The sequence below is a fragment of the Mus caroli genome, chromosome 9 (genome assembly GCF_900094665.2).
Source record: "Mus caroli chromosome 9, CAROLI_EIJ_v1.1, whole genome shotgun sequence".
NCBI lineage: Eukaryota > Metazoa > Chordata > Mammalia > Rodentia > Muridae > Mus > Mus caroli.
In genome coordinates this window covers 43,053,864-43,072,563 of record NC_034578.1, presented here as the reverse complement: position 1 = coordinate 43,072,563, position 18,700 = coordinate 43,053,864, and the positions used below count along the sequence as shown (strand labels likewise).

The 18,700-nt window shown below is 44.7% G+C and overlaps 1 protein-coding gene across 2 annotated transcripts in view; it reads right to left on the bottom strand.

Annotated features, from left to right (window-relative positions):
- Sik3 (SIK family kinase 3) overlaps nt 1-18,700 on the bottom strand; it is a 204,429-nt gene that overhangs the window by 28,048 nt on the left and 157,681 nt on the right. For both annotated transcript variants that reach the window (XM_021173280.2, XM_021173281.2), the window contains exons 7-11: nt 3,756-3,874; nt 3,116-3,226; nt 2,737-2,880; nt 2,177-2,254; nt 1,951-2,060 (exon numbers count right to left, since the gene is read on the bottom strand). In XM_021173280.2, coding sequence (XP_021028939.1) covers nt 1,951-2,060; nt 2,177-2,254; nt 2,737-2,880; nt 3,116-3,226; nt 3,756-3,874 — 562 coding nt within the window. The remainder of the gene's footprint in view (nt 1-1,950; nt 2,061-2,176; nt 2,255-2,736; nt 2,881-3,115; nt 3,227-3,755; nt 3,875-18,700) is intronic.

Genomic DNA, 18,700 nt, shown 5'->3' with positions numbered 1-18,700 from the left:
GTACAACAGTCAATACTACCGCCACAACTAGAACAGTAGTCAATACTACCACCACAACTAGAACAGTAGTCAATACTACCGCCACAACTAGTACAGTAAAAAAATTTTATACACACACACACACACACACATACAGACACACAAATCTTTTTTGGAGGTGGGTAGGAGGGTCTTTTGGGTTAGGGTTTCCCTTTGTATCCTTCCTTGGCTGTCATGTTACTTGCTCTATAGACCAAACTGGCTGTCAACTCAGAGACCCACCTGCCTCTGTCTACTGAGTACTGGGATTAAAGGTATTGAGTACTGGGATTAAAGGTGTGTGTCACTGCCTGACTTTTTCTATTTTTTTTCGTATGTGTATACATGTGTGTGCAGATGTAGTCTATGTGTGTACGATAGTAAATGTGTGTGAGTGTCTCAACATATGTCTATGTATGAGTATGGAGGCCAGAGGTAGGAAGCCTTCCTCTCCCATGCTCTCCTGGGTCTCTCACGGTCTTGCTTGTTGTCAGGCTGTCTGTGAGCTTGGTGCATCTGCCTGTCTCCATTCTACAGAGCTGTAGTTACAACAGAGGCTGCCACAGCTGGCTCTCTATGAACACTGAGGATCTGAACTGAGGTCTCTATGCCAGCAGAAGCACCACCTTCTGGACGTTACTCCTCCTAAATTTCTATTTCTGTCTAAGACACTAAAGCAAAGCAGAAGTCTGTCTCCTATGTGGAATTTCACTCTGAGTTATTGGGGAGTCTACTTCATTGATCCCTTTCGAAAGCCAATAGGAGACACACAGGCTGGCACAACTCCAGCCCAGGCTCTCAAAGCCTGGAGGAGAACAGCAAGTTTCTAGAGAGCATAGGGCATCCGCTAAGACAATGACTGCCTGAAGTAGCAACTGATTCACCAGGGAAAGAATTCAGTTACTACCGTCCATGCAGACAGGACAGATAAGAACTGGATGTTCGGGACTGTCGTGCCCAGCAGACTTTAAATAAGAGATTTTTCCACTAATCACGACTCAGGACTCCACCCCTCGTTGGCAGTGACACATTCTGTGGAACCCAAATGTTCTCTCACTTGCTTGTTTGATCACATCGAGAACAAGCACGGAAAACAAGCAAACCAGCAGGCATGGGCGTTTCTTCTGGGGATCCACTCAGAAGACAGACATAAGAAAGCCAGCTCTGCCCTGAGCTGAACTCTCAGGACAAGGCTTGCTATATATAACACTCTTTCCTGCTCAGTGAGGAAAACATTCAACAACAAGATGGGCTGTCGTTCATGCTGACAGGTCTCGACTGCAGAGTAGAAATGGAGTGAGTTGGTCCTGAATCCACTTCCCCAACATGAGGACCTCAAGGAACACTTTGGGAAATGTGTTTTGGGATTCCTGTTCATTTTGAGACAAAGCAGGATACTGAATCCTGAATCTTGCTTGTGCCAGACAAGTGCCTCTAACTGTCCACATATATAAATGATGCCACACCACCTGTCTCCTCTTTCTAGAAGAGTTCCAATATAGAACATGAGGTAGATAGCATCTCTAAAAGCTGCTAAAGTTGGCAGATTTATTTACTTATTTTTTTGAGACAGGGTCTCTTTATATGCCCTTGAACTCAATATACAGACCATGCTGGCCTTGAACTCAAGAGCAACTCCTGCCTCTGCCTCCTATGTGCTGGGATGAAAGGCTTGCTCTATTACACTTTGCTATAGGTGACTGAATACTACAGGATATTTCTGATGACTTAGACTAGAAGAACTCCATCTATCAACAAAGATGTTATCACACTCTCCTCACATGGCTACTAAGAGGCACTGCATATAGGGAGAATAACTAGTCAGATTGGCAATGGCCTAGTGTGGCCTCTCAGAAAATGTGCCACAGGAGGCACTCACCCTGGTGGAACCTTTTGACTTAGGGCTGAGCAGGATGCTGACCAGGTACTTACCGTGGGTCAGCCACTCCCACCGTGTGCCTCCTCATTGACAAATAGCGAACCAAGGCTTCTGGAGAAGGCTCTTCACCCTCATCACTGTCCAAGTTCACGGCCCCGTCAGGCTAAGGTGGAGGGAAACACAGTTGATCAGAAGTAACTCAGAAGGAAGGAAAGGAATTGTAGCTATGGGAAGAGACATGGTTTCAGTTGACAGTGATCAGATGTGGTGGCTACTTGCCTCTATAATTTGGTTCTCTGGGTTGATCAGCTGAACTTGAGGGACGCTAAGGTTCATAGCAGTGCCTGTCTGCTCCGCCTAGAAAGCAGCACATACAGACACACAGAGAGCTGAGACACTAGAAGAAATAATGATAGCTTTTCAAAGTAGTTTCTCCCCTCACCCCTTCCTCTAAGACATGCTCTTGCTATGTAACCCAGGCTAGCCTTGAACTCATTCCTCTGCCTCAGATTCCCAATGGCTAGGATTATATTCAAAGCAGTCTTGATTGCCAAAGCCTGGTTCTTCTGCTCTCAGGCAACACAGCAAGGAAGCATCTTTAGGGAGAATGGTATCTCACAATGATTTGCTACTTCTTAAAACAAAACTAAGAAGACAACTGTTTCTGACATGCGACTTTCTCTCAAAGACAGACCCAGACTTTGATGGTCTTCTGACAAGGGAGGAGGTACAGATAGATGGATGAATATGAATCTCTCCTGACCAAAAGCTGATGAGCAGTAGCTAGCCCTTGCCCTGGTATAATCTCTTCTCACCTAGGTCTCAGAGACATTGCCCACCTGGAGATTGACTGGTGCCTGGAAAGTCATGGCTTGGGGCATGCTGGGAAGTGGTCCGGGACGTAAATTTTTGTGTTTCTTGTGTCGATCGCACAGCAGGCTGTAGATTGCACTATAGTGGTCATAGGCATCCGACCTTAATGACTACCAAAAGAGAAAGGGAGAGCGAGACCCGGAGGTGGCGCCTCACTGACATACCAGACACCACCGGCACAGCACAAAGCAGCTCCTTCCTTCCCTTTCAGGTCCAGGAAGGGCAAAGGAGGAGGGAAAGGGAGGAAAGCAGGAACACCCACGAGCTCAGGAAGGGGACACTGCAGGAAAGGCAGGCAAGAGGAAGGGCCGCTTATCTTACTGCTCTGCACTCCTTCTTAGGTACCTGAAGTGTGCGCTCCTTGTCCAGCCCCATGTCTTCCATAGCCAAGAGGACATCATCGTTGAGGGGGTCCGACTGCCTTTCCTCCTTCAGTTGCTGGCACTCCGCTATTAACTGTAATATAATACAGTTTTATAGAGGCAAGCCGTCAAACCCCAGTTAACTACATCAACACGGCATGGGATACACATTGACAAAGCTGTTCTATGCCCCACTGCTGCAGATTCTCTGGGTCTCATACGAAGTCTAAGCAAGACAGCTCTGGCAATCAGCTATGGGCTGACAAAACCCTCAGGGCTGCTTCCTGAGTTCCTGGGGTATGAGAATGATCATAATGGGGTGCAGCAGTATGTGACAGAAGCTGTTGAAGTGAGCACACTCAAGACAAGAGAGGCACTCTGGTGGCAGTGACCTGCAGAACTGGGAGTATGCTGTCTCAGAAGTCAAAAGCAAACTATGATTTCTGTGGTAATGCCCAGTATCACTGTCTCCACAGCCTTGCTGGATGCCGTGGCTCCCTGTGAATTCACCTGCCACTGGTTTTAGCCAGCAGCTGATTCCTACTGCTTATCTCTTTAGGTCCTAGGCAGATTACAACCACTGAAGAAGAGAAGGAGTTCCCTGAGGCAAGGGTCTGGCTTACCCTGTCAAAGTTGGGGTCTGCATCTCCGAGTTTCATCCACTTGTGCCTGCAGATCTGTTCCATTGAGAGGCGCTTATTTGGATCTAACACCAGCATGTGGCGGATCAAGTGCTCACACTCTGCAACAGACAAACAGCTGTCCTCAGTCTAGTGGGGGGGGGGCGGCGGCGGCTGGGAGAGCTGATAGGGCTAGATGTAAGAGCAGTAGGTAGAGTCTCAGGCTCCCTGTTTTAGTTCTGTTTCTCTTCAGCCTTCAACTCACACTCCAGGTTATCCTGGAGAGAGAGTTCCAAATCAGAAGCCTATATTCTGATTTCAAAGCCACCCACTTTACAAAAGCTCTCATGTGTAAATTGGGAGCTCTGATGACCATGCTGGAGCAACAGTCATGGGGAAGGCGGCAGACAATGATGAGGCCGCATCGTGCACGGATTCACAGTGCTTTACAACTGCTACCTCAGCCTCACCACACCCTACCACAAACCTAAGAGCAGTTTGTGAACATCCTTCCCACTTTAGAAATGGCCCAGATTCAGCACAGAGGCCACAGTCAGATCCAAACCAATAGTCTGGATGTCTACCTGGGTGTGTGCATGTGTGTCAGGACCATTTGCCTATGTGAACAAGGATGTAGGTCAGAGGTAATGCTACGATGGCTTCCTCAATTGTTTCCATTATATACTTTTTGAGACAGTGACTCACACAAGCCTGAAGCTCACCAGCTCCACTATATGAGCTGGCTGGTGAACCCGAGATCTTTGCATCCTGACCCTCAGTGTTGGGATTACGGGTGTGTACCACCATGTCTACTTTTGCATGGGTGCTAGGGATCCAAACACAGCAATGTAAGCAGTTTACCCCAAGAATTATCTCCCTAACCCCTGACCTGGTGCCGCTAACCACAATCCTACAGAGCCGAAAGGGTCCATCCCAAGCCGTCACTGCTTGCTGAGATGAGACAGCCAGAAAAGGTTCCCAAGAGGGCTTCTCGCTTCTGTCTTACTTATTCTCCACTGGCATTTTTCTAAGGCTAAGGCTAAACCATCACCACTTTAATAACTCTACAGTTTCTTCTCATGACCCTCAAAATGAAAATATTAAGTCCTGGGCCTAAAAGGTTCCTGTCTGATTTCCCACAGTGAAGTTCTCTTAGCTGTCTGGCCTCCATGCTTAGTCCTCTAGTTGAAATGGAAACTCCACAGGCCTTCTCATGGAGGGCTCCCTGTCATGCAGGTAAGAGTTTAACTGTCACTTCCTCAGAAACTTATCTCTGACCTCTGACATGAAAACAAGCTCGATTACTCTTCACTGTGTCACGTGACTTTTCTTTACATGAATTATTTAAGGACTTCTCTTCTTCGTATTTGTGCTTGCTGACACAATCTCTGCGACAATGCAAGGCATGTGTCCTTTTTACTGCTATATGCAATATGGAATATCCATACGAAAAATGTCCATTATGTCTAATGGGAACTGAAGGTATGAATATTTATTGAATATTCATCTTAACCAAGTAAGACTGTATTGTGAAGATGATTTTATTTCATTTAGTCTTCATAATAATCCTAGATCAGGTACTATAAAGATGCACATTTATAAATGAACAAATAAGACTTTGAAATGTTAAAACATTCAGCTACCATAAGGATATGCTCTTGACTGTCCTATAATTATCATGAGGCAGATATACATTCTAGTCATCTATTTTTTTCCAGAACAAATTCAACTCTGCAATTTCTACACCACTTATAGTAACATCACTATCATGAAATATATACTCAGAGTCATTTAAAAGAATTACTCTTAATTTTTAATGTAAAATCCAAAACAGATGCTAAATAAAAATATTGATTTGTTTTTACTTTATGAGTAAAGGTATATTCAAGTACAGTTTCTATCTCAAAGACTATGGCATCTCCATTCTAAAATTATGTCAACAGTAGCAAGGGTAGACACAGCAGTGAAGCATCTATGACATACATGTCTGTCATCACAGAAAGAAAGAAAGAAAGAAAGAAAGAAAGAAAGAAAGAAAGAAAGAAAGAAAGAAAGAAAGAAGAAAGAGAAAGAAAGGAAGAAGAAAGAGAAAGAAAGAAAGGAAGGAAGGAAGGAAAGGAAAGGAAAGGAAAGAAAAGAAAAGAAAAGAAAAGAAAAGAAAAGAAAAGAAAAGAAAAGAAAAGAAAAGAAAAGAAAAGAAAAGAAAAGAGAAAGAGAAAGAAAAACGTTCTTAATTCACAAAGTTGAGTGCACAGAGGCCAGGGTAAGCTTTGGAAGCTGTAATACTGTTGTTCAACCTCTAGATGGCGTCCACTCTTTTCCTTTGGTCTTTCTGCACAAAATTTCATGTAAGACATTAGGGGGCCAAGGCCAAATAATGTCTGTAACAGGCTTGCTTTAAAACAAAGAGTTCCTCTCCTAGGCAATTTCTTTAAACAACAACAAACAAACAAAATAAGCTGTCATAAGTCCCAGTGCAAATCTGAACCCCAGGCTTCTGAAACTTCCTCTCAGTCATCCTCCACAGACTTTATCCTAAGAGACCCCGAAAGTCTCACCACAGAAAATAAATCACAAGGAATTATGAAACTATGTACACAAACTTGCATTAATCTTTGATTGTTCAAGGAGCCAGAGTTTTCATAGAGTCCCCAGATTAGGGACCTCTGTTCTGTGTCGGTGGCACAAGGGCAAGCGCTGATCCTAGCTGTCACATGGAGCAGAAACTGGCTGATGATCAGAAGCTAACCCGTTTCATCTGCTGCAGAGGGTGAAACATGACCGAACTCAGCATCAAGCCACATTTTCTCAGTATCATATAGCTCATAAAATTGAATTCACGTTATTCTACACAAAATATGGAAAGGATGTGAAAATGAAGGCAATGACCGTCTTCAAACCTACAACCACATGATACTCAAGTGAGCAGCGGGAGAATGAAGCAGAGCGGAGGGGAACCTGCCAGCTCTTCAGGATGCCTCAGCAAAGTGGCTCCTCACTGTCCCTTCCCAGAGGGTCACAGCTACTTATTTTTATAGATCACTATTCTGCATAACAAGGGGACATAAGGAACTCCTTGGTCACCTACCCCAATTCTCAAAACTCTATGACAGTGATAAAGGAATGGTCTGTGTATGATGTAGTAATCTCATTTTCACTAGAAATGCGTCGCATGGTAGTCTTCATGATGTCACTCAAAGACTCACAGACTTATGTCTGAAGAAGAATGGGAAGCTTCCAAGACAGCAATTGTACCTTTCAGAACACCATCAGTGTCCAAACATGAAGGGGTCCTCCCAAACAGCAGGGGCAGGAACCTAGCGTCAGTGACTGAGAACCTTGCTGACAACTCTAACAATGTCCTCAGAAGCTAGCTGTGGAGGTGTATTCATTCCTAGGACCTCAGTACTTAGGAGCCCAGACAGGAAGATCATCAAGGCCAAGTGCGTGCTGAATATTGTTCCCAAACCAAAAGCAACAGACCTAGAGAACAATGGCCCGTGCCTGTTCACTTGGAGGCTGCCTACCCGGGTTCAAGGCCACCCTGGGTTATGTGACCACTGCAGGGAGTTCTAGACAAACTAAGTTACAGAGTGAGACTGTCTCCAAACAAACAAACAAACCCCAAAACCAAAAATAAAGACAGAAAATACCTAAGAAGTCACAACAGAACAGTCATTCCCACACTTCAAGCTGGAGTTGCCAGAAAACCATTATTTTACTAAAGATTTAGGTGTGCTGCTGTATGGGGTCAAAACCAGAAAGAAGGAAATGAAATGTCAGTAGAGTGGTTCCTTCAGAGACATACCTGCCGATATTATCACGGTTGGGTATGGTGTGGTAGGCAGAGTACTAAGTCCTGTAAGGCCTCAGCCTATACAGGACACCTATTAAAATCTACATTTTATAAGAAATTAAAACTGAGACATTAAGAAACTTAGGCAGATACTAAACAGTAGAGTCTGTTTATTTTTATTGTTGTTCTTGCTTTGTTTTTTTTGAGATAAGCCAGACTCAGGCTAATCCTAAACTCATGGTCCTCCTGCCTCAGTCTTCTAAGCATTTGGATTTCTGGGGTGGTTTATTTTATTATTATTGTGTGTGCACGCACACATGCATGCATACATGGCCTATGTGTAGAGGTCAGAAGCTAACTTTGTGGATGCGATTCATTCTCTTCCACCTTTAAGGGAGGACGGTCTGGTTAGTGGTCCAGGAAACAAACTTGGGTTAGCAGGCTTGTGTGGCTAGGGCCTTTATCCATTGAACTACCTCACCAACCCTCCTAGAGAATTCTTAATCTAAATACTACCTTTAAAAATACATTATTAGATTGCATACACTAGCAAGATTTTGCTGAAAGGACCCTGATATAGTTGTCTCTTGTGAGACTATGCCGGGTCCTAGCAAACACAGAAGTGGATGCTCACAGTCAGCTATTGGATGGATCACAGGGCTCCCAATGGAGAAGCTAGAGAAAGTACCCAAGGAGNTAAAGGGATCTGCAACCCTATNGNNGGAACAACANNATGNANTAACCANTACCCNGGAGCTCTTGTCTCTAGCTGCATATGTATTGAAAGATGGCCTAGTCGGCCATCACTGGAAAGAGAGGCCCATTGGACTTGCAAACTTTATATGCCCCAATACAGGGGAATGCCAGGGCCAAAAGAATGGGAATGGGTGGGTAGGGAAGTGTGTGGGGGGGGAAGTATGGGGGACTTTTGGGATAGCATTGGAAATGTAATTGAGGAAAATACATAATAAAAAAAATTGTGAAAAAAAAATACATTATTAGAAGCTGGATGTGGTGGCACGCCCTTTTAATCTCAGCACTTGGAAGGCAAAGGCAGGTCAAGGCCAGTCTGGTCTACAGAGTAAGTTCCAGGACAGTTTGGGCTACACAGAAGCCTCAACAAACAAACAAACAAACAATGACCATTTTTAGTGTTTGAGGTAGCACCCAGCATAGCTTTAGAAAAACAAATCCAAACAATTCTCGCATCCAGCTGATGACGTGCTGTGTGAGCTCCAAAGGCTGCTGCGGCACTAGTCACCTACAAGCAGGTTCCAAACGGAGCAGGAGAGGGCGTGCCCACAACTACTAATGAGATGACGGGACTGTGATGTGGGCTGACAGCGAGACTGGGAGCAGGAGAGCATGGAAAGGGGTGTGTGTGTGTGTGTGTGTGTGTGTGTGTGTGTGTGTGTGTGCGCACCCGTGTTCACCTGCTAATGAGTTCAGCAGCTAGGATGAACGGTCCTCCTGAAGCCTGAGCTCTGGTGATTGTGGGGGATGGATGGGACAGGCGTTGCAAACCAAGGAATCACACAAGGAGAACTGAGCTCTGTGGGACTGGATCCAGCATCTCTGGGCTGACCCCATGAAGGAAAGCCCGCCATCCTTGAACCTTTCAAGTAGTGCCATCGTAAAGCTCTGCTCTTGGGTCTGCACAGAGGAACGGTCTCAAAGAAACGACGTGCCAGGTCCCTGCACACGCACAGCTTCTTTGAGCTGGTGGAAAGAGAAGCCATCTGTTTGCCAGAGGGCATTATAAGAGTGTAAGAAACAATTACCCAGAAACCCATGCTTCCTCTAAGTGTGTACAAGAAGGTGTTTGGTCTAGTTTCTCTTAGTCTTTCCAGTCAACAAGACATATGCTCAATACATATGTTTAAATACATATGGGATTCTCAAGTGTTCAGCACCAAAGTCTATATTTTGGACAATTTTAGCATGCTTCCCATCAATGTTTACTCCTTAGTTATAGATTGCTTTTATAGCAATCCAAATTTTAGACAGCTCTATTTTTCTAAATCTCAAAATCCAAAATGGGAACAAAAATTAACCGGCAGTCCAATCTCTAAAACATCCCTTTCTGTGGATAATGAACAACTTTCAGAACTTCAAACAGTTAAACTGCGTGTCAGAATTGGATGCAAGCTGGCACACTGCTGTCAGTTTCTGTTACTCGCAAGCTCTGTCCAGGTCAGGGATCAAAACAGGAGAGCTGATTCTGCAGACAGAAGGATGGAGAGGGGGCTCTGAGGAGCCTCTGCACAGAGAGCTAACTACATGGCTTTCAGGAGTCTGTGGTGCTTTGCGCTCCAGGCCTTCAGATGTTTGTGACTCAGTATCTCAGTAATGCTGACTACTTTTTCCAGAAAGAAAACCGCAAATAAAACATTCTCATGTCCTCTCAGAGTCTCTCCTGGCTTGGTCTCTCAGTCTCTTCCCCTCCCTGTCTTTGAAACTACTTCTCACTATGTAGCCCAGGCTGGCACTAGTTTGTTCTCATCCCTCCAGCTGATGGGGCTATAGACATGCACCATCAAACCTGGCTCTGCTACTTTTCTCTATAAACAGAAAATAAAGTTTGTCATCATCTCTATACAGATAATGAAAAGTTAAATCTATTCTTAAAATAGCATTGTGTTTCGGTTTTTAACCAAGACAGCTTTGGTAAGAGGTTGGCCGGAGCTAGAAATCTCCCAGAGTCTAAAGTATGTGCTATTAATTAAGAAGTTTTCAAAATGTGTATTTAAGCTCTAGTGTATGTGGGCATGGGGCAGGGGCGGTCTTGGAACTTAAGCCCCCAGGCCTTGTGGCGAGTGCCTTTACCTGCACTGCCATCTCGTGGCCTCCTATTAATGCCTTCTTTGATATCCACTCCAGGACTCTCCAAATACTCCAAAAACCTTACGAGGTATGTATTTACCGAGAACTAACTCCAACTGAGAATGGTTAGGAACTCTCTGGGGTCAGATGGCTAAGGTTCAAAGGTTAGCTCTAGCATTTTCTAAGTGAGCATCTCTTATCCTTGCTATGCCTTTATTTTTACACCAATCAAACAATCCAGCATTCAGCATATCTCACGGGGTAGTTAGAGCCTGCTGAGAACTAAGTAGTTAAACCAACTGTGCTTAGTGCACAGGAACCCAAAGTTAGTTATCACCCAACCTCTGGAATCAAGCTTCTTCTACTTGGAGTTTTCTTTATTCTTCTATAAAGGCTTTCCATAAATCAGAAAACAGTTTGCTTGAAAGGTATAGTTATAACTGGAACACTATCAAGGACCTTCTTCATCCCTGGCTTTCTAGAAACTTAGATAAACTCATGGGACTAGGGTGAGGCCTGATTCACTCGGATGAGGTCTAGCTTTGTTTTGTCTTAAAATGGGTCTCATAGACCCCAGGTTGCCCTTGAAACTTACACATAGTTGAGGGTGACTTGTGATTCTCTTGCCTCTGCCTTCTAAGTGCTGGGATTACAGGTGTGGCACCACACCCAGCTCTCTGGCTTGAGATGTGTTCCCAGGTGGATAGACACCAAAGCACCGCAGGTTTTTCTCCCTGGATGGAGAGCAGATCTCCAAAGATGTGCCTCTGCACTTATAGCTTGGGCAAGTGACGCCCATTCCCACTCTTGCTCCTCTCCACAAAGTGCTTTCGCCCAGGGAGACACTGTGCGGTTCTTGATGGGTGCTCGGATGGGGCAGAGTCACCGTCCTCTAAGTGAAAGCTTTCTGGCAGTAGCTGTAGGCCATATTCTCCATCAGAAGCATTATGTAAGTGGGATCTGCATTCCCAGGGATAAAATGCTTATGCAATATTACAGCTAATTAAGTCCCAATGAAGTCTAATCAATAAGGACTCAAAAATATTGCCCACAAGAGATCTCAATGCACTCAGCATCAGCACAGTTTCTTCATGGTAAATTAATTTTCCTTCCGTTAAGTAAATGGTTGGACTATATTCGCTCATAGGTGGTATTTAACAAGAGGATAAGGCAAAACACATATCCAAGGGTTTAAAAATGTATTATCAGGGAGTGAATCTAGTAACCGAATGTGTATATTGCTGGCTTCCATCAGTGGGTGGAGTCAGATGTGGCCTCTGCTGACACTGGCTAGACCAGGTCTCATTTTATATGAGCTCAAGGAAATGAGTCCCCTTATCATCTTGTGGCAAAGGCTGAAATGCTCCCTGGATGACAGCTCTGAGCTCTGGGTCAATCCAAGAAGCTTCACTCAAAAACACTGGTCTGGGCCTGGAGAGATGGCTACAGAGGTCCTGAGTTCAATTTCCAGCATAGCCATCTATAATGAGATCTGGTGCCCTCTTCTGGCCTGCAGGAATACATGCAGGCAGAGCACTGTATACATAATAAAAATAAATAAATAAACCTTAAAAACAAAACAAACCTGGTTTGTAACAAACATGATTTATCAGAGACTCGGAGAGCCAAATTACAGTAAATCAAATAGTTTGTTTTGTTTTGTTTTTTGCTGTGAGATGGTCTCACTATGTTGCCCAGTCTGGCCTCCAACCTCCTATGTAACCAATGCTGGTGTCCAACTCACTTGTGTTCCTCCTGCTTCAGCCTCCTGAGTGCTGGGATGAAGGGCCTGAGCCAGCTGGCTCAAAATACCTTTGCAAACTAACCAGAAGTCACTTGATCTAGTCATCTACAAAATAATAACAAAAGATTATAAAGCCAATTGGTTTCCTGAGTGCGTAAACCATCGGTGGGGAGCTACCTATCACTTGAGTAGTGCAATGCTGAGCCCACAGGAGGAGTCTACAGTTACATAGTAAGTTCTTTCTCAACTTTCCTTTTTTTGGTGGGGTGGGAGGTTGGGACATTGAGACAGAGTTTCTATTATGTAGCCCTGGCTGTCCTGGAACTTGCTATGTAGAGCAGGCTAGCTTTGACCTCACAGGATCTGCTTGCCTTTGTCTCCTGAGTGCTAAGATTAAAGGTATCCACCATCATATGACCAACATTGTGATTCCTTCCATATTTCACTCAAAATAGTCACTGAAAAGACATGTAATTCCTGCCAGGTGCCTCTAGGTTCCAGAAGATGCAGCTGTGTAAAATGCATCTGGCTGTCTTAGGCCATAATAAACTAGGTGGTTAAAACCCACTCATGACACTCATTAGCCCATGACAAATGCCATGTAACAATATGTGACCTTAGTTGATCTCAGGACACCCACGGAAGAACACTCGTGTCTAACAAGCTTTGACCTACTATGAGAAGACAACTTCATCCCACAGTTACTATAGAAACTGCCCATCTTCAGAGACTGATCTCCCAGCTGGAGACACTCTGGAGTCTGACTTGGCCATAAAAAAGATAGAGGAAAGGATCTTCTAGTGTTTCACAGGCTAATGTGGAAAGCTCTCTCAGCCCTGACTGAGTTTCTACATCTTTTCACAGAAATCCGTAAGATCAGGCCAAGCTGGTGACAGCAGAGAACAGGTCTTGTTCTTCACCCACACTGTCCTCTATAGGAAAGAGACAGAAACACAAAGAGGGAGAGCAGACCTGACAGCTCCGACCTCCACAGGAAGAGCTAATTCCAGGTCTAGTGAGTCACAACTATGCCCAGAGACAGAAAGAGGACCCCAGGTGAGACTCAAGCGCACTTCCCTTGAACCTGAGCTCCATGATCCTTGAAGGACTATCCTATGATTTCCTTTTCCTCTGTGCCTCACTATATGGACAGTACCAGCCTCTGATGAGTCTTGGGATTCAGGTCTATGGTACAGGATAAAGCTAAGCACATGCATATCGCTGGGGACGAGAATGAGCATGCAGTAAGACGGTGACCACCAGCTCATTTCCTCCACTGGTTCTCACTTTCTGTGCTTCATCTTACAGAGCATTGTTTTATTCACTTGGGGAATCTCCTCTCCGGGATTATACAGTATCACTATTTAGGACAATCACGCTGCCATTCTCAGAATCTTTCGACACTCATGATAACCCACTAAGAGCGTGGTTTCAGCAGCTAGGTTATTTGCCAGGAGCTATGCTCAGCAGCCTGCTTTGGGGAGGCCTGATTGAGCAAGAGCCTTGCATGGTCTGAGAGACTGGGGTGGAAGATGGAGGATATCCAAACTCCTCACAGGAAATACTGTGGACACTGGAAAAGCAGAGGAAGTGGTTTATTGACCTGCCCCTCCCCCCCCCCTTTTTTTTTTATAACAGTGAGGTTGAGCAGAACAATACAGCATCCGAGGAGTGGCTGACTGGGGTGATCTATGTGGCTTTTACAAGGCAACTCGCTTCTCTACACGTCACGGGAAGCAGGAAAATAGTATATAGTAACAACTCCAGAGCACAGCTGCAGAGTTTAAAGCAGACGAAATACAGGAAAATACTTCATAAACTCTAAAGCCTTAGAGAAATGTAGTTATTTTTGTGTGTGTTTAAGGGTGGAGCAGGGACTGAAACAGGATCTCATGTGGCCCAGGCTAGCCTCGAACTCACTGAGCAGCTAATGAACTTCAGTTCCTGAGCCTCCTGCTTCCACCTCCCAAGTGCTGAGATTAGACACGCACAATGTAATTTCTTGATATTGTTTGAGTGAGAGTATTTCCTGTGGAAGGGCTTTTGTGGGCCGTATCCCCCTCCCTCCCCCACCCCTGTAGGCCGTATTTTTAACAAACCTGTGTATGAGATCCCTCCTTTAATACATCTTTATGAGTTTAGACACCAGACACTACCCCATGGCTTGGGAATATAGCAGTGAACAAAACTTATCCGAAACCGCTCATCCCTGCCAGCTGATGTTGACAATGACAACGACGATGATGATGACGTGGGAGGCGGGAAAACAATTTAGAGCGTGTGGAGCTGAGGCTAGGGTTAAGACAAATACAATTATGGATGCTGTTGGTGGCAATGGGGCGAGTGTCAATAGAGGCCTCAGAGTGCCCACCTGAGGGGACAGCAGAGTGTGCTTGCTAAGTCTGAGAAAGGACAAAGACTTTCCTATGACTAAAGCCCAGGGCCTGAGGTCAGAACAAGAGAAAACAGGACTGGGGGAGGGGGTGGGCGGGGCGGGGAGTGAGGTGCTACAGAAGAAGTCACAGTTGTGTACATTTCTGATTTTTCTTTTTCGAGACATGGTCTTTTCCTTTTGGGGGGGGGCGGTTCGAGACAGAGTTTCTCTGTGTAGCCCTGGCTGTCCTGGAACTCACTCTGTAGACCAGGCTGGCCTTGAACTCAGAGATCCACCTGCCTCTGCCTCCCAAGTGCTGGGATTAAAGGCATGCACCACCACTGCCGGGCTGAGACAGGGTCTTAATTCACTATGCAGACCAGGCTGGCCTTGAACAGATCTACCTGCCTCCCAGGGCTGGGGTTAAAGGCCTGCACCACCAGCAACCTGATTTTAAGAGTCAATGAAAGCCCCTAGAACACAAGGTAGGTGCAGTTGACTCTGACACAGACTCAGTATGTAGGAAGTGCTGCTGTGTACCAGACACTGCTAGATTATAAACAACTGTGGGAAGGATGGAGGCTTTCTATGCATATTCTTTAAGTTCAGAGTCTGGTGTGGAAGGTTTATAATGAAAAAATTACAATAAGAAATAAGTTAAGATTAAAAAATATATGTGTCCCAGCACTCGGGAGGCAGAGGCAGGCAGATTTCTGAGTTTGAGGCCAGCCTGGTCTACAAAGTGAGTTCCAGGACAGCCAGGGCTACACAGAGAAACCCTGTCTCGAAAAAAAAAAAAAAACATACATATATATATATATATATATATATATATATATATATATATACACACACACACATACATATATATCTTATTTATTTTCATGTACATGACTTTGCATATATACCTGCATGTCAGAAGAGGGCATCAGATCCCAGTATAGATGGTCATGAGTCACCATGTGGTTGCTGGGAATTGAACTCAGGACTTCTGGAAGAGCAGACAATGCTCTGAACTGCTGAGCCATCTCTCTAGCCTTCAATTACAGTATATTTTGATAAATGTCATAGTAGTAAGACAAGGTTCATAAAGATAAAAAACCTGGAAAATATCTGGATTTGCCTTTTCTTGAATGTGCACGTGTGTAGGCCAGAGAACAATCTTGACCATCACCCTCAGGATCATCAGCTTAGCACTCGATCAGGCTAGACTGCCTGCAACTCCAGCACTCAGGAGACTGGGCGAGATGGTTCTTTAGTTTAAAATCAGCCTGGGTTATAGAAAGAGACTCTGTCTCAAAACAATATATTTTGATTTTTAAAAACATATATGTGTGTGTTCTAAGTTGTAGTATAAAGTATATTTTTTATCATGGTTGTAGTAAAAATTCTTGAAGTTCAGTGCTTTAGACACATTAGCAGTAAACTTTAGGGCAATGGTAAACTACTGAAACATTTTTAAACTATAAAATGATATCATCAGATTTGTGCGTTTGTATGTGTGTACATGTGAGTTTGCATGTGTGGTGTAGTTTTTATTATTCGTGTCACGCAGAAACATGGAGAAGACAAGGATGGAACTCAGCATCCACAGATTTGACAAAGTCTAACTTAGGCAAGAGAAGATGACAGTGTGGTTACTGGAATAGCAGACTGACTGCACAGCCTTCACTAACCAGTTGGCTCTGGTGGTGATAAAAGAAGAAACAATCAAGGCTTGTTTCTGCCAAGCCTCAGACGGGGACACCAGGGACACCAAATAGAGCAAATCTGTGGATAGGGAATGAAGTTCATTTTGGAAAATGCTTCAGTGAATGTGATTTCAAGATGTTAAAGGAAGACATTGAGTAACAGGTTGTAGTTCAGGGGTAGGGTGTCCACCTAACATACTCAAGGCTCTGGGTTCGAGTCTCAGTACTACAAATCAAGGAGAATTTTTTTTAAAGATTTATTTATTATTTATTATATGTAAGTACACTGTAGCTGTCCTCAGATACTCCAGCAAAGGGCATCAGATTTCGTTACGGATGTTTGTGAGCCACCATGTGGTTGCTGGGATTTGAACTCTGGACCTTCGGAAGAGCAGTTGGCACTCTTAACCACTGAGCCATCTCGCCAGCCCGAGAATAATTTTTTTAAAGATGCTAAATAGCAAATGGATAGATATGTGGCCCTAGACCTCAGGAGAGAATTTGCAGACAGTTAATTGGGAGCAGTCCCCAAAAGGGATTGGTGAAGCCATGGCAGTAAACGAGATGGCTCAGACAGATCATTCGGGTAAGAGGAGATGTAAGGATTAAGAGAGAACGAAAAATCTGGCAGAGTATATTTAGGGGATAGAAGGAATGGATCTCAGAAGCAGTAAGAAACAATGGGGTTTAGAAGACAGTGAAACACCCTAATAAATAAATGAGCAATTCCGGATCCTCGGATCCAGGACTGTGTAAGCCCAGGAGTTCAAAGGCAACTTGGAAAATACTATGAGACTTTGTTGGAGAGGAATAAAAAATGAAGACCTGATGAGACACCTATACAAGGATGTTCAGGATCACAGACTTCAGAGCTTCAAATGAAAGGAACACCACACACATGTGAAAGGGGACCACGCCCCACAGGCTAATCAGGCAAAAGCCACAAGTCGGGCAGCAATAAGAACTCTTATTTACAACAACACAGCCCAGCTCTAGGAAAGGCCGTTTGGCAGTCTACTACAAATCTAAACAAGCTCTTACCATATGGCCTCACAGGCATGCTCCGTGGCACTTACTCAAGTGAGCCGAAAACGTGTGTCCATACACAAATCCGCACAAGGCTATCAAAGCAATCTCAGTTACAAACTGTCAAAACTGGAGAGCAGCCATGACACTCATCAGTGGGCAAAAGGATAAACTGTAGTACATTCAGGCAAGGGAGTACTCAGCAGTAAAGGGAAATAAGCTAGCAAGACACAACAGACATTGCATGCCTGTGCATGTTCCTAAGTGGAAGGCCAACGTAAAATGGCACTTCCAACCATATCACATTCCGGAAAGTAAAAATGTATGGAGACGATGCTCACCAGTGGGGAGAGAAAGAAGGGAGGAATGGGAGGAGCACACAGGATCATCCCAGAGGTGGGGATTCTCTGTCTGACAGGATCATGGTGGATAAATGCCTTTATACACTTGTCAGAGCCCAGCGAATTTACAACCCCGACAGTGAACCCTCTTGTAAATGACAGGCTCTGAATGACGGTGTGTGTGGGGGTAGGGGGAAGGGGGAGTGAGGCAGGGGGCATATGAACATCTTCTGTCCCTTTAATTCTGCAGTGAACCTAAAACTGTCCTCATTTTTTTTCCTTAGTAGGGAATGGTAAAAATGCAGTCACCATGACAACAGGAAATGCAGCTACTGGCAGGATATCTGATGACCAGGGTTGGAGCCCCCTAGAGCACACTTCTCTATCTCCATCACTGTACAGTCAAACTGGGAAGAGTCAAGGCTTCCCCCTTTCCTGTGCCTTGCACTCGGTCCTACTGTGTGCATGGATCAGCTTCCCGTGGCAGTGGCACCAAAACCCCACGAGGGAGCTCCATTCCTCTCAATCCAGCACTCAGTTCTCTGTCCTCTACCTCAGCTTCCAGGGCAGCTTCACTTGTCTTCAAGTGACTCTGGCTTTCCTCCCTAACCATTCTTCTAACCATCTCTAACCATCCTGAGAGGCACAGAGAGCGGGCCTACCTGGTAGCATTAGAGTATATTCTATGACACTCAAAGAGGCATCCTAAGCTACAACTCTCTCCTTTCCAACTGCTGACCAGAACTGTCTTTTAGATGGCTAACAGGCACCCCAAACTTGACAGTTCTAAAAACATCTCTCCAAAATGCTGACGATTCAGTTATCCTTGATTTAGTAGCGAATTCATCCTTTCTGTCGCTCAGGTACAAATCTTGGGGTTACCTGTAACTATTCTTTCTTATCTTAAATCCAATATCAAACATTATTTGAGACATACTGCCTTGGCTCAAATTCTAGTTTAGCTACTAATAAGCTGTTCTACATGGGGACACTGCTTACACTCTCCTGGACGTGGCACCACCTGCAAAGTGGGGTAACAACCTCATATAGCTCATAATACTGAAGGGAGGTAATGTCTGTAAAATTCCTCCGACACGCCAACCAGTGTGCAGCAGCGTTCCGTCCCAAATCACTCTATTCCTCAGGCTGGGAC